At 37.8% G+C, this 15624-nt stretch overlaps 1 protein-coding gene across 20 annotated transcripts in view; it reads left to right on the top strand.

Moving 5' to 3' along the window:
* The window catches only part of KLHL32 (kelch like family member 32), a 318742-nt gene that overhangs the window by 271369 nt on the left and 31749 nt on the right, over nt 1–15624 (top strand). For 10 of the 20 annotated variants that reach the window (XM_037842503.1, XM_037842505.1, XM_037842502.1 and 7 more), the window contains one exon: nt 7562–8288. The exons of 4 other annotated variants lie outside the window; for them this stretch is intronic. In XM_037842503.1, the coding sequence (XP_037698431.1) occupies nt 7562–8288 (727 nt within the window). Of the gene's footprint in view, nt 1–4640; nt 4750–6734; nt 6895–7561; nt 8289–9783; nt 10056–15624 lie in introns of those variants that run through there. 6 more of the 20 variants (XM_037842509.1, XM_037842515.1, XM_037842513.1 and 3 more) reach the window with 6 other exon arrangements.

The following is a 15624-nucleotide window of genomic DNA, read 5'->3' as shown; positions in this document are numbered from 1 at the left end:
AAATACGTTTCCTAGACAAAAAAATGACCTATGTGTCTTATGTAAGTTTGCAGTCAGTTACAATGATTAATGCATAACCTCCCTTGAAAAATCTGTTTTACAGGCAAAATGTTGACACAATTGTAATTATAGCACTCGAGTGAGTGCTGTTATAATTTTTAATATTCCTCCATGGTTAACATTTTCATAGTTCTGGTAGAGAAAATGCTGAAATTCTGCATCCTTAGAGTCTGATGCTTTTGGATTTTATGGGTTGTTGTCTTTTTTTATGCAATTTTATTGAGATAGATTCACATGCCATATAGTCATCCGAAGTGTACAATCAGTTGTTCACAATTGCATCATGTAGTTGTACATTCATCATCACAGTCAATTTTTGAACATTTTCATTACTCCAAAAAATAAAAATGCAAATAAGAATAAAAATAAAAATAAAAGTAAAGAAGAACACCCAAAACATCCCATACCCATCCTGTCCCCCATTATTCATTTACTTTTTGTCCCCATTTTTCTAATTCATCTGTCCATACACTGGATAAAGGGAGTATGAGACATGAGGTTTTCACAATCACATATTCACACCATATAAGCTATTTAGTTATATAGTTATCATTTAGTTATACACTTACCTTCAAGAATCCAGGCTACTGGATTGCAGTTCAGGAATGTTGTCTTTATGAACTGAAATTTTTCATTTGGTTCCAAAGAAGAGAATGTGACCACAAAACTTGATGCATTAATTATTAATATCAGCTTTCCTGTCTTTGTAGTCATTATACTGCTTTATCATGGCACAATTCAGACCTCATATCACTCACCCTAAAAACATGAGCCTTCCATGTAGTAGGAAGTGGCAAGTCTCACCACCTGTTCACTTGCATTTGGAAAATGTTCCCCATTTATAATGTAGAGAAAAAATATGTAACATTAAAAGCATAACAGTCAATTTTTATTTTTATCAGAATTTGAGGCCTTATAAAATAATATAAAATAATGTACTTTAGATGTAATATATAATTGGTCTGCAACTTTACTTGGAGGACATGGATTAGAAGATAGCATGCTCGATATTCTGTTTAAAAAGTAAAAATTCTATGCATCATCGTTGATGCTATTAAAATTACACTTCCGTGGCTTCCTACTTCTTTTGCCCGAGCACGCTTTAACATGCCCAGCTCTTTCAGTGGAGGTCAGGAATGTTGCTTGGTTGCTGATTTGCTCCCATGCATTTCCTCCTTTCCGTTCTATATTTGCAGTGGTGTGGAGTCTGCTGCCTTTCTGGCACTGGCTAATCTAAGCCTGTGCTTCCCAGCGTGGGCTCTTGTGAAATGGAGAGCTAGTCTGCCCTGTCGGAGGGACTGTCTGCACCTAAAAACGAGAATAATAATAGCTGCTCCTGGCCAAGGCGGCAGAATTAAGGCTGTGGGCAAAAATACTAGTCACTGCTTTCTCGGCTCTGGCTGATGAGTTCTGTGATAAGAAACTCCTTTTCAGTGAAAAAGAGTATTTGTTGACCAAGACAAAGAAATGGTTATTACTTTTAGACAATGACATAAGAGTTTTATCTTTTGTTAATGTTGGTTAAAAAGATTTAACCACTCGTTTGATGGGAACCTGCTTTTGAAAGGGCGCTTTTATGTACATTTGCAAGATTGAAAGGCACTTCTGTGGAAGAGTGCATTGATGTGCATTCTTGGATTTGGGATGACCTCATCATTCACATAATTGCCAGGAAACTTCTGAATGTAAGATTTCTTGTTGTTTTGGCATTGCTTTGGAGTCACATTGTGTAGTACACACGTAAGTGGGCATACACTTGCAGAGTTAGTTTCAAAACAGCTGCTTCTTTAGAAGGATCAGAAATTTTAGATTTCGAAACAGCAGCTTCTATCTGTGTGTTCAAGCATGAACAGTAAACGAATTTGGATCACAACTTGAGGACTTCACAAAGTTAGGAATGTAACATTTGGTCATATAATTGACATATTTCTGAAATGCATGAGTAAATTGTATATTTTAGTTGAAATAGAGCAACATTTGTAGAATTTAAGAACATATGTATACTTTTGGAACCTCCAGAGAATAGCAGTCAGGAGGATACAATGAGAAAACTAAAGGAAAGGGATTAACTTTTCCATATATTTTTGAACCAGATATATTTAACAAGGAATGATGTAGAATGAACATGCATATTGCATAAAAAGTGGAACAATAATGCAAGACTCAAAGGAGGACTTTTTCCCTAAATGCATGTTCTTTAATTAGAATCTCCTTAATTGGTACCATTAAATATGTGCTATTAATGTCTGAGGTAATCCATAAATGAGACTCACTGAAAAATATTGTCAACCTCTCTCCAGCAAAGCATACATTTTTTTAAAAAAGCAGACTTTATTTTTCTAACATAGAGAATATGGAAGTTATGTTTGGGCTTGAGTGCAATTGCCTGGATTCTACTTTAAAAAAATTATTGATGGGAAAATAATGACAATGTGATGTAATAGAAAAATAAATTGTATAATTTAAAAACTGAGGTTCTAGTTCCAGCTTTTCTGCTAATTAGTTGCATGACTTGGGACAAGTCAGTTGACCTTGTTGGATTCCATTGGTAAAGTTGATTTGGATTCCATTGGTCAAGTTGAAAAAAAGCTTAAACCAAATGGACTCTAAAGTTCTTCCTGTCCGTCCTAGCATTTTATTATTTATTTTGGGGCTTTAAAAGTTACTACGTTCATTGCACTGCCAAGAATCTCAGATACAGATGGTGAGCACCAAGCATGGGAAGGAGTAATGAGGGCTTACATATGTAAGTCAGCACACTGCATGTTGCACGTGAAGTTTTGAGAGTGTGTAAATGCATCATAGCAACGTGATGGAGGTAAGATTACGAGATAGGAAACTGAAGCCTGTGATAGTTAAATAAATAAATGTATAAATGTTTAATGGAATAAAGGAATTGTATTGTTTGTTTAGAACAAATATGAGAAGTGGCCTAAGAGCAGTTGTGGAGAATTTTCCACTTATGCAACACACATTCACAGGCAAGTACACACCGGGTATTGCTCTTACCAAGGTCTGAGAATAAGATGAACCAAAGTTTTATTAAACTGTAGCAAATGCTCCCTTTAAGAAGGACCGATTCTCCTAGTGGATAAGATGAGCTAGCCTGGGCCAGGCAGGTTGCTTGTGGGATCTTCTCCTGGGGCCCCTGGCCATGAGGGAGGGTACCCTGTGTTTCAGCTGGTTTAGGAAACATCTTGCCTATTGTCTGTGTTTCTTAAGTACTCTTTGTTGTGCCCTCCCAAACTGGATCTGTAATTTCTTTTCCATTCCTGCTGGCTCTGTCACAAAAAAGATGGGAGGTAAGACTGACTATATTCTTCATTTTCCTCCCCATTGAATGCTAGAGTTTAGGGGGATTGGGATGTCTTTATGCCAAAATATGATAGAATAGGATTTTAATCTTCCTGAGTTATGCTTTCTGTATTTTCAAAGCTACAAGCTTCTGTAGTACCTACCCTTTTTCAAACCTAAGCACCAAAATACTAACCCAAGCTACGTGTGGTCTTTGCTCCATGATGCCCACTGATGAACCAGCCTTGTGCTACTCTAGTGTAAAGCCCCTTCAGTGGGCTCCTGGGTGCCCACCACCACTTTACTCTTAGTTCAGCGCAGCAGTGAATAGCACCGTGCTGAGGTTCGCAATGTAGAAAGGGTTTTGAGATGGCCTATTGTATTGAATTTTCTTTGTCATTTCCTTCATTATTTGGATTAAAAACAGTTATCCATGGTGTCAGCGGATTTTCTCTTACCTAACCATTTTTACATTTTCATGAAAGTAAAACTGACTACAATAACACCTTCATATTTATTTGTTTGTTTTGTAAAAGTGAAACTATACAGTGTTTCTATGACATGTTATTGGGATCAGTAATTGATTTATAGACACTACAGAACCAGGGTCTCCAGGCCTGCTGTCTTACCCATAATGCTAAGCTAGATTAAGTGCCATATCTCTTAACAAAGCATCTTACTTAGACTTCATTAGAGATATACTTTTTAAAAATTAAAACAACAGAATTAATTTACTCTAATAAGACAGCAGTTTACCCTAGTGGACAGAACAGTTAATGCACTTCCTAAATTAGCAGTACCTAAATTCAGAGTGTAGCATAAGACCATTGCTTCCTGAAAATTGCTAAGGTTTTCTCCACTGAACCTCTCAGGTTGAGAGAGAGAAAAAGGGACAGACAGCCCCCTTTCAGAGTCAGTCCATGGCCCCCAGTTTTACCCATCAGCCAGAGAGAGCACCTGGTCCTCTGGGGTCCCCCACTAATGAAGACACGTAGTACTGTTATAAAGACAGACATACAGATCAACAGAATAGACTTAGAGAGTCCAGAAATAAACCCTTACATTTATGGTAAATTAATTTCAAAAAGGGTGCCAGGAAATTGGAACCTGTGACTATCTGATATACTTTAAATAAAAGCAAAATTAAGTTGGCCATTCACAATTTCAACACTTTTGTGTGTAATTTATTTTGGTCATTGTTCTTTTGTTCCAAAAGTAACTCTGTTATTAGGAATTTTTAAAGAACTGAACAGCTTCTTCCCGTTAAACATTTTATTCACGAACAGTGCCCATGGACCAGCAATGTCTGCATCTCTTCAGAGATTATTAAATGCAGACTCCCAGTCCCTCCTCCTCCTACCTACTGATGGGACTGAATTTGACCAGAAACCCTAGGTGAGTTGTATGCATATTAAGTTCGAGAATCAGTGGATTTAAATGCATAAATAACACTATACCTAGGTGAGATTGGTTTGAAGTTGGTGGCAGGATAGTTGTAAATTATTTTCACCCTTGACCTGCAGAACAGTATAAATTATTTGTGTAGTCTGAAAATCTTATAGTTGATAAAGGTGTGAAATTATATGAAATCTGTGAGAAGGCAGAAGTTTGGAAAAGAAATGAGAGATAAAAAGAATAACAGAAAAATGCAAACTAATGTACGTCCTGAAAATATACTGTATTACATAGTATCTGGGGATGCTGAACATGGAAAGCATCATAATTCATGTGATGTAGGGGTGATAGTAATTAATACAATCTATTAGTAATTAATACTATTTCCAATAGAAATGAATCAGTAATTAAACATGGTGGTCACTGTTCCAGTGAAGTTTCCTTAAAATCAGGACATAGTTTGAAACTTTTACACTTTCCACACAGTAATTGACATTGTTTGCTAGAGAGGGAAACTAGAGAGTGTTTGGAGATAGGCTGGAAGATTGATTGTGGCATAGGAAGAAATGATTTATAAGGAGAGAGAAAAATAATTAAATAGGCAGCACTATGCTATAAAAAGAGGCTGCAGAGACCTGGAGAATTATCTAATGTTTCTCCAATGCTGTTTTCTGTCATATCTATATGAAAGATGCAGGAATGTAAGGATGTAAGGATATCGAGAGATTTGTGAACACAGCAAAGCAGTATCAGCTGGCATTACTCAAATTAGGAGCAATTTCAAAGATGAAGTTTCAGAAAATTTTTCCTGGTACAAGAGATAGGACCTTGATTGGAATGACTTTATCACTGAGAACTTTTGAAAATTCTGTGGGCAAAGAATGGAAAATTATATATTAAGTTGTTGAATTACCCCACCCTCACCCCTCAGGAAGTCCCTTGAAACTCCTAAAGTTAGGATGGGGAAAAACTAGGATGTTGTCTGTGGAAACTCTCCATGTCTGGCAGAGAGAGACCTGGTGATTTTAACAAGTGATGCTTTTTCTTCCGTAATATCTTTGATTATTGCTAATGTTGCCATATACAATTAAATCATTTTTTCTCAGGTTGGTATCTTAATGAAGTAACAACTGCTAGCTCCTGAACAGCTAGAGAGTGTCACTCATGGCCTCACTGCACCTGCTCTCCGTGACATCTACCCTGCATGGCATTAGTAGGCTACTAGGCCCCCAGTGACATTGTTTTGTTTTTTTGTTGTTGTTTTTTTTTTTATGTTTTCTCTTCTACGTAATTCATAAAGAGATGTGATTCACTATGTATTGGAAGTGAATTCACTTGCTACAATCACTTCATTCGGGAAGTTAAAAAGACAAGCCTGCATTTTGGAACCATTTCTCAATTAGATATAGTCTGGAATATAAGTGCCTGAGGGAGTTCAGTGATTCTTCTTTGCCTGTAAGAGACACAGCTCAGGCCTGCCAAGGAGCAATGGTCCAAGGGCACTACAGTTCCTTCTTCCTCCCCATGCAGACTCTTCTCCTCACTGCTGTGCACCAGCAAACAGGGAAACCCAGAGCCCCAGTTCTGTGGGTCAGAAAACAAGTAAAACAAAACAAAACAAAAAACAAAGTTCAGTCTTCTAAGTCATTACTTTACTTTTTCATGCTAATTCTTGAAGATACACATTTGTATTGTTTAGGAGCTCTAGTTTATTGCAGGAACGTCTAAAAATAAATCCTGTCAAATGCCTTGACCGGCGATATTAGATATATCCCTTTGTGTTGGTGTGTGGGAAGTTTTGCCAAACTTAAATATTAAGTCAAATTAATTAAATTACTTCAGGTGATCCATAATAAGGATTGTTTCTGTGTTGACGGTATTTTTAAAAAATTATTTTTCTGTTTTTTTATTTATGACTTTTGTGCCTGCTTTAGTTTTAAGGAATTCCGTTTACCAACAGACCTTATTCCTTTACTTCCTGAAAGAGATCTAGAATCGAAAACAGAAGGTCAGGATCATATTCTGCTTTCATACCTAGAATATGAAGATAATCTCCTCTCTTATCCTATTTTTGTGAAAACGGCTCTAACAAATTGCTGGTATCTTACATGTACAAACAACAGATGTCTTCAAGATGAAAACTAATTGAGGGGAAAAATGGGTAGGTTATATTACTTTTTCTTATCTTGCTTCCTGAGTGCTGTCCGTAGCAAAGGGGAGGGAATAAAGTCTTTTTTTTTTCCTTCTAAATTGTTCCACTATTGTCATATTGATTTTTCTCTCAAGTACACCCTGTGGTCTCAGATGATCACATATTTCCTTATGTTACTGGTATTGATACATCACCTTGACTTGTGGGTTGAAATATATTACTTGAGCTGTGATGAAGCTGCTCACCGATGACGTTTCCTATTGGTGGGTGTTTTAAGCCCCTTAAGCATGAAAGCTAAGAGAACAGGCTGTTTCACAACACTATTCTCATTCTATGAAAAGCAATTATTATTCACCTCAAATGATACCTTAAACACCCTGTCAGTATTGCTTAACATTGATTCTAAGCTCTATAGCAATGAACTTGAATTCTTTTCAACTTCAAGACTGAACAATGTCTTTAGTTCTTTCATGTCTCTGCTGACAAAGGGAAAAAAATCCTCAGCTGGGTATCAAAATATTCCAGTGTTACACTGTGCATAGGAGAAGATTGTATTATTAGGTGTCTGAAAGAATACAGGGTGACCTGCCTGTATGACATTGCTGTCACTCTTTCTTTCTTACCTTTGTATTCTTCTCATCTCACCTCCCTCTGTTTCAGCTAGCCGTGAGGTGGTTGGAACACAACTGCCATTACCAGTACATGGACGAGCTCCTGCAGTACATTCGCTTTGGCCTCATGGATGTGGATACTCTCCATACAGTTGCCCTCTCCCACCCCCTGGTCCAAGCAAGTGAGACTGCAACAGCTCTTGTCAATGAGGCCCTGGAATACCACCAGAGCATCTATGCACAGCCCGTCTGGCAAACTCGTAGGACCAAACCGCGGTTCCAGTCAGACACCCTGTACATCATTGGTGGGAAGAAGCGTGAGGTCTGTAAAGTCAAGGAACTTCGCTACTTCAATCCCGTTGATCAGGAGAATGCGCTCATAGCCGCCATTGCCAACTGGAGTGAGCTGACTCCCATGCCCGTGGGAAGGAGCCATCACTGTGTAGCCGTCATGGGGGACTTCCTGTTTGTAGCAGGAGGGGAAGTTGAGCATGCCAGCGGTCGGACGTGTGCCGTGAGGACTGCCTGTCGTTATGACCCCCGCAGTAATTCCTGGGCAGAGATAGCACCCATGAAAAACTGCCGGGAGCATTTTGTGCTGGGAGCCATGGACGAATACCTCTATGCTGTTGGGGGCAGGAATGAACTGCGCCAGGTTCTGCCTACAGTTGAGCGATATTGCCCCAAGAAGAACAAATGGACTTTTGTGCAGTCCTTTGACCGATCCCTTTCATGTCACGCTGGCTACGTGGCTGACAGTCTTCTTTGGATTTCAGGTAGAACGCATGTCATAGGCTGGATATATTAAAACACTTTTCAATGTGGCATATACTTAAAGTCAAGCTTTGGTAGTGTAGTCATGTGTAATTGCATGATTCAGCCAAGGATACCATTTAGCTCATTAATGATCATTTATTGAGCACCTACTATATAGAGAGTAATGCAATTGAAATTAATTGACCTTCCTATGACTTTCTGAGTGATTAGTAGCATAAAAGTTCAAGATGGAAATTAATGGCCCAGGAGACCTATTTTTCTTCCAGATTTTTTATTGTTCAGATTATCAGCTCTTAATTATTCGGCTTATGGTTTATCCAGCTCCTTTGCTTTTTCTTTTATGTTGGGCTGCCTGCCTATAAGCCATTTCATCAAAGACAGGGCAGGGAAGTAAAAACTAGTAAATCCATTGTACTACCAGGGCATAGCCATGCTGTGCGTTTAGGGGAGAGATTTAAGTTATTGGCTAAAATAAAGCTTTTGTGTTGTCTGTGAATTCCAGTTATCCATGCCATCCTAATCCTTCATTCCCATTTACTCTCCCATTCCTACTGATTTTTCAGGGGTATGATTTGAGCTCTTAATTTTATTGACTTTTTTTCTCCTTTTAAAAAAAAAAAATTTTGATTATGGAAAAAGTAGAGACTAGTCTAATAAACACATTGTGCCCATAACTCAGCTTCAACCGTTATCCATTCACTGCCAGTCTTGTTTTATCCATGTACCCACATACCCCACCCCATCCCAGATTATGTTGAAGCAAATCTTACACATATCATTTCATCCATAAACATGCCAGTGTGTAAGTCTACTTTGTAAGATAAAGTCTCATTTTAAAAACCACAGTACAACTGTCACACCAAGAAAAATTGATAATGTCTTCAAATATAAAGTCAGTGTCCACACTTAATTATTTTATGATCTTTTCTTTTTAACAATTTGTTCAAATTGGGATCCAAGTGAAGTCCATAAATCGTAATTATTTGCCATCTCTCAAGTCTCTCTAAATCTACATGCTCTTTCTTCCTGTCTTTTCCCCCCTTACAGTTTATTTGTTGAAGTTTGTCCTCTAGAGTTTTCTGTATCACATGGTGTGTTCCTTTGTACTTGGTATTTCCTGAACACTGGTAATTAGATCTAGAGGCTTGATCAGATTTAGGTTTGGTTTTTGTTATTTTTTGTAAGAATATTCCATTGATGGTGTTTTAGCTGTTTGAAAGACCTGTAAGCCTTTCATTGGTATGATTTGCTTCCTCTTCAACTCATGCCCACGTGGCATGGGACAGAAGATCATCAGAGACATTCCTAAATGAGAAAACTCAAGTATAACACAATAGAACAGCTTGGTCAAGATGATTCCACAAGTTAGTGCCAAAATCAGGCAGGATTCCTGCTTTCTATTAATTCAATTTGTCAAGTGTTTTTTGAATTTCTGTTACGTGCTAAGCACCATGTGGCCAAGCCAATAAAATGGTAATGATTTTTCATTGATAGGTTGAAGACATGAGTGCTCAGAGCTCACTGACACCTTCAGACGTCTCGTGGCTGCCTTTTTGCTTGTATGGGAGAAGCCCATGTGGCATTTACTGTCCACCTGTTTCCAGTTCTATTACCAAGAAAGACCTGAAGTGTTCCTCTTTGAATGGTTTGCCCCATCAGGGAAGAAAGTTGTATCTTTTCTTGGTTACAGGGACACCCATTTTGTAACCCGAATGGAATTTGTTGTATTTCGAAGTCATCAAGGACAAAGACAAATTGAAAATCAGGTAGCCTAAATACCAAGAGTACCTTTAAGATGTATGTGCTAAAAATAACCCATCACTTTTAAGGACTTCTGTGGAGACTTCTCAGCTTCCCCCCAGTAATCTCTAGTTTTTTTTTGTTTGTTTGTTTGTTTAATCTTCATTTTATTGAGATATATTCACATATCACGTAGTCATACAAAACAAATCGTACTTTCGATTGTTTACAGTACCATTACATAGTTGTACATTCATCACCTATATCAATCCCTGACACCTTCATTAGCACACACACACAAATAACAAGAATAATAATTAGAGTGAAAAAGAGCAATTGAAGTAAAAAAGAACACTGGGTACCTTTGTCTGTTTCCTTCCTTCCCCTATTTTTCTACTCATCCATCCATAAACTAGACAAAGTGGAGTGTGGTCCTTATGGCTTTCCCAATCCCATTGTCACTCCTCATAAGCTACATTTTTATACCACTGTCTTCGAGATTCATGGGTTCTGGGTTGTAGTTTGATAGTTTCAGGTATCCACCACCAGCTACCCCAATTCTTTAGAACCTAAAAAGGGTTGTCTAAAGTGTGCATAAGAGTGCCCACCAGAGTGACCTCTCGGCTCCTTTTGGAATCTCTCTGCCACTGAAGCTTATTTCATTTCCTTTCACATCCCCCTTTTGGTCAAGAAGATGTTCTCCGTCCCACGATGCCAGGTCTACATTCCTTCCCGGGAGTCATATTCCACGTTGCCAGGGAGATTCACTCCCCTGGGTGTCTGATCCCACGTAGCGGGGAGGGCAGTGATTTCACCTTTCAAGTTGGCTTAGCCAGAGAGAGAGGGCCACATCTGAGCAACAAAGAGGCATTCGGGAGGAGGCTCTTAGGCACAACCATAGGGAGGCCTAGCCTCTCCTTTGCAGCAACCGTCTTCCCAAGGGTAAAACCTGTGGTAGAGGGCTCAACCCATCAAACCACCAGTCCCCTATGTCTGTGGTCATGTTAGCAACCATCGAGGTGGGGTAGGCCAATACCCCTGCATTCTCCACAGGCTCCTCAAGGGGGTACTACATCTTTTTTTTTTCCTTGTTTTTCTTTTTTTTTTTTTTTTTTAACTTTCACTTCTTTTTTAAATCAACTGTATGAAAAAAAAGTTAAAAAGAAAACAAACATACAATAAAAGAACATTTCAAAGAGACCATAACAAGGGCGTAAGAAAAAGACAACTAACCTAAGATAACTGCTTAACTTCCAACATGTTCCTACTTTACCCCAAGAAAGTTACCTAATATAGCAACATTTCTGTGAACTTGTTCCTACTATATCCATCAGAAATTAACAGACCATAGTCATTCCTGGGAATCCCCAGAACGTTAAATAGCTTACCTGTTCTTCTTGGATTATTGTTCCCCCTTCCTTAATTGCTCTCTATTGCTAGTTCTCCTACATTCTACATTATAAACCATTTGTTTTACATTTTTCAAAGTTCACATTAGTGGCAGCATATAATATTTCTCTTTTTGTGCCTGGCTTATTTCGCTCAGCATTATGTATTCAAGGTTCATCCATGTTGTCATATGTCTCACGAGATCGTTCCTTCTTACTGCCGCGTAGTATTCCATCGTGTATATATACCACATTTTATTTATCCACTCATCTGTTGAAGGACATTTGGGTTGTTTCCATCTCTTGGCAATTGTGAATAATGCTGCTATGAACATTGGCGTGCAGATATCTGTTCGTGTCACTGCTTTCCAACCTTCCGGGTATATACCGAGAAGTGTAATCGCTGGATCGAATGGTAACTCTATATCTAGTTTTCTAAGGAACTGCCAGACTGACTTCCAGAGTGGCTGTACCATTATACAGTCCCACCAACAATGAATAAGAGTTCCAATTTCTCCACATCCTCTCCAGCATTTGTAGTTTCCTGTTTGTTTAATCGCAGCCATTCTAACTGGTGTTAGATGGTATCTCATTGTGGTCTTAATTTGCATCTCTCTAATAGCTAGTGAAGCTGAACATTTTTTCATGTGTTTCTTGGCCATTTGTATTTCCTCTTCAGAGAACTGTCTTTTCATATCTTTTGCCCATTTTATAATTGGGCTGTCTGTTCTATTGTCATTGAGTTGTAGGATTTCTTTATATATGCAAGATATCAGTCTTTTGTCAGATACATGGTTTCCAAAAATTTTTTCCCATTGAGTTGGCTGCCTCTTTACCTTTTTGAGAAATTCCTTTGAGGTGCAGAAACTTCTAAGCTTGAGGAGTTCCCATTTATCTATTTTCTCTTTTGTTGCTTGTGCTTTGGGTGTAAAGTCTAGGAAGTGGCCGCCTAATACAAGGTCTTGAAGATGTTTTCCTACATTATCTTCTAGGAGTTTTATGGTACTTTCTTTTATATTGAGATCTTTGGTCCATTTTGAGTTAATTTTTGTGTAGGGGGTGAGGTAGGGGTCCTCTTTCATTCTTTTGGATATGGATATCCAACTCTCCCAGCCCCATTTGTTGAAAAGACCATTATGACTCAGTTCAGTGACTTTGGGGGCCTTATCAAAGATCAGTCGGCCATAGATCTGAGGGTCTATCTCTGAATTCTCAATTCGATTCCATTGATCTGTATGTCTATCTTTGTGCCAGTACCATGCTGTTTTGGCAACTGTGGCTTTATAATAAGCTTCAAAGTCAGGGAGTGTAAGTCCTCCCACTTTGTTTTTCTTTTTTAGAGTGTCTTTAGCAATTCGAGGCATCTTCCCTTTCCAAATAAATTTGATAACTGGCTTTTCCAAGTCTGCAAAGTAGGTTGTTGGAATTTTGATTGGGATTGCATTGAATCTGTAGATGAGTTTGGGTAGAATTGACATCTTAATGACATTTAGTCTTCCTACCCATGAACATGGAATATTTTTCCATCTTTTAAGGTCCCCTTCTATTTCTTTTAGTAGAGTTATGTAGTTTTCTTTGTATAGGTCTTTTACATCTTTGGTTAAGTTTATTCCTAGGTACTTGATTTTTTTAGTTGCTATTGAAAATGGTATCTTTTTCTTGAGTGTCTCTTCAGTTTGTTCATTTCTAGCATATAGAAACATTACTGACTTATGTGCATTAATCTTGTATCCCGCTACTTTGCTAAATTTGTTTATTAGCTCTAGTAGCTGTATCGTCGATTTCTCAGGGTTTTCTAGATATAAGATCATATCATCTGCAAACAATGACAGTTTTACTTCTTCTTTTCCAGTTTGGATGCCTTTTATTTCTTTGTCTTGCTGGATTGCCCTGCCTAGCACTTCCAGCACAATGTTGAATAACAGTGGTGACAGCGGGCATCCTTGTCTTATTCCTGATCTTAGAGGGAAGGCTTTCAGTCTCTCACCATTGAGTACTATGCTGGCTGTGGGTTTTTCATATATGCTCCTTATCATGTTGAGGAAGTTTCCTTCAATTCCTACCTTTTGAAGTGTTTTTATCAAAAATGGATGTTGGATTTTGTCAAATGCTTTTTCAGCATCTATTGAGATGATCAATTGATTTTTCCCTTTTGACTTGTTAATGTGTTGTAATACATTGATTGATTTTCTTATGTTGAACCATCCTTGCATGCCTGGAATGAACCCCACTTGGTCATAGTGTATGATTTTTTTAATGTGTCTTCGGATTCGACTTGCAAGTATTTTGTTGAGGATTTTTGCATCTATATTCCTTAGGGAGATTGGCCGGTAGTTTTCCTTTTTTGTAGCATCTTTGCCTGGTTTTGGTATTAGATTGATGTTAGCTTCATAAAATGAGTTAGGTAGTGTTCCATTTTCTTCAATGTTTTGAAAGAGTTTGAGTAAGATTGGTGTCAGTTCTTTCTGGAAAGTTTGGTAGAATTCCCCTGTGAAGCCATCTGGCCCTGGGCATTTATTTGTGGGAAGATTTTTGATGACTGATTGGATCTCTTTGCTTGTGATGGGTTGGTTGAGGTCTTCTATTTCTTCTCTGGTCAGTCTAGGTTGTTCATATGTTTCCAGGAAATTGTCCATTTCCTCTACATTATCCAGTTTGTTGCCATACAGTTGTTCATAGTATCCTCTTATAATGTTTTAATTTCTTCAGGATCTGCAGTTATGTCACCTTTTTCATTCATTATTTTGTTTATCTGGGTCTTCTCTCTTTTTGATTTTGTCAGTCTAGCTAGGGGCTTGTCAATCTTGTTGATCTTCTCAAAGAACCAACTTTTGGTGATATTTATCCTCTCTATTGTTTTTTTGTTCTCTATGTCATTATTTCTGCTTTAATCCTTGTTATTTCTTTTCTTCTACTTGGTTTAGGATTGGTTTGCTGTTCATTTTCTAGCTTCTTCAGTTGATCCATTAGTTCTTTGATTTTGGCTCTTTCTTCCTTTTTAATATATGCGTTTAGTGCTATAAATTTTCCCCTTAGCACTGCTTTTGCTGCATCCCATAGGTTTTGGTATGTTGTGTTCTCATTTTCATTCGTCTCTATATATTTAGCAATTTCTCTTGCTATTTCTTCTTTAACCCACTGATTGTTTAGGAGTGTGTTGTTTAACCTCCAGGTATTTGTGAATTTTCTAAGTCTCTGATGGTTATTGACTTCTAATTGTATTCCATTGTGGTCAGAGAATGTGCTTTGAATAATTTCAATCTTTTTAAATTTATTGAGGCTTGTTTTATGTCCCAGCATATGATCTATTCTGGAGAAAGTTCCGTGAGCACTAGAAAAGTATGTGTATCCTGGTGATTTGGGATGTAATGTCCTGTATATGTCTGTTAAATCTAATTCATTTATCCGATTGTTTAGGTTTTCAGTTTCCTTATTGGTCTTCTGTCTGGTTGATCTATCTATAGGAGAGAGTGATGTGTTGAAGTCTCCCACAATTATTGTGGAAACATCAATTGCTTCCTTTAGTTTTGCCAGTGTTTCTCTCATGTATTTTGTGGCACCTTGATTGGGTGCATAGACATTTACGATTGTTATTTCTTCTTGCTGAATTGCCCCTTTTATTAGTATGTAGTGGCCTTCTTTGTCTCTCAAAACATCCCTGCATTTGAAGTCTATTTTATCTGAGATTAATATTGCTACACCTGCTTTCTTTTGGCTGTAGCTTGCATGAAATATTTTTTTCCATCCTTTCACTTTCAGTTTCTTTGTGTCCCTGTGTCTAAGATGAGTCTCTTGTATGCAACATATTGATGGTTCATTTTTTTTGATCCATTCTGCGAATCTATATCTTTTAATTGGGGAGTTTAATCCATTTACATTCAACGTTATAACCGTGAAGGCATTTCTTGAATCAGCCATCTTATCCTTTGGTTTATGTTTGTCATATTTTTCCCCTCTCTCTATTAATATCCTTTATTGTACCCATACCAAATCTCTTTAGTACTGAACCTTTCTCCAAGTCTCTCTGTCCTTTCTTTGTTTCTCTGTCTGTAGGGCTCCCTTGAGTATCTCCAGTAGGGCAGGTCTCTTGTTAGCAAATTCTCTCAGCATTTGTTTGTCTGTGAAAAATTTAAGCTTTCCCTCAAATTTGAAGGAGAGCTTTGCTGGATAAAGTATTCTTGGCTGGAAATTTTTGTCACTCAGAATT

This window comes from Choloepus didactylus, chromosome 7 (assembly GCF_015220235.1).
Source record: "Choloepus didactylus isolate mChoDid1 chromosome 7, mChoDid1.pri, whole genome shotgun sequence".
Taxonomy (NCBI): Eukaryota; Metazoa; Chordata; class Mammalia; order Pilosa; family Megalonychidae; genus Choloepus; species Choloepus didactylus.
The sequence above is the reverse complement of the archived record's forward strand: the minus strand, read 5'-3'. Positions and strand labels throughout refer to the sequence as shown.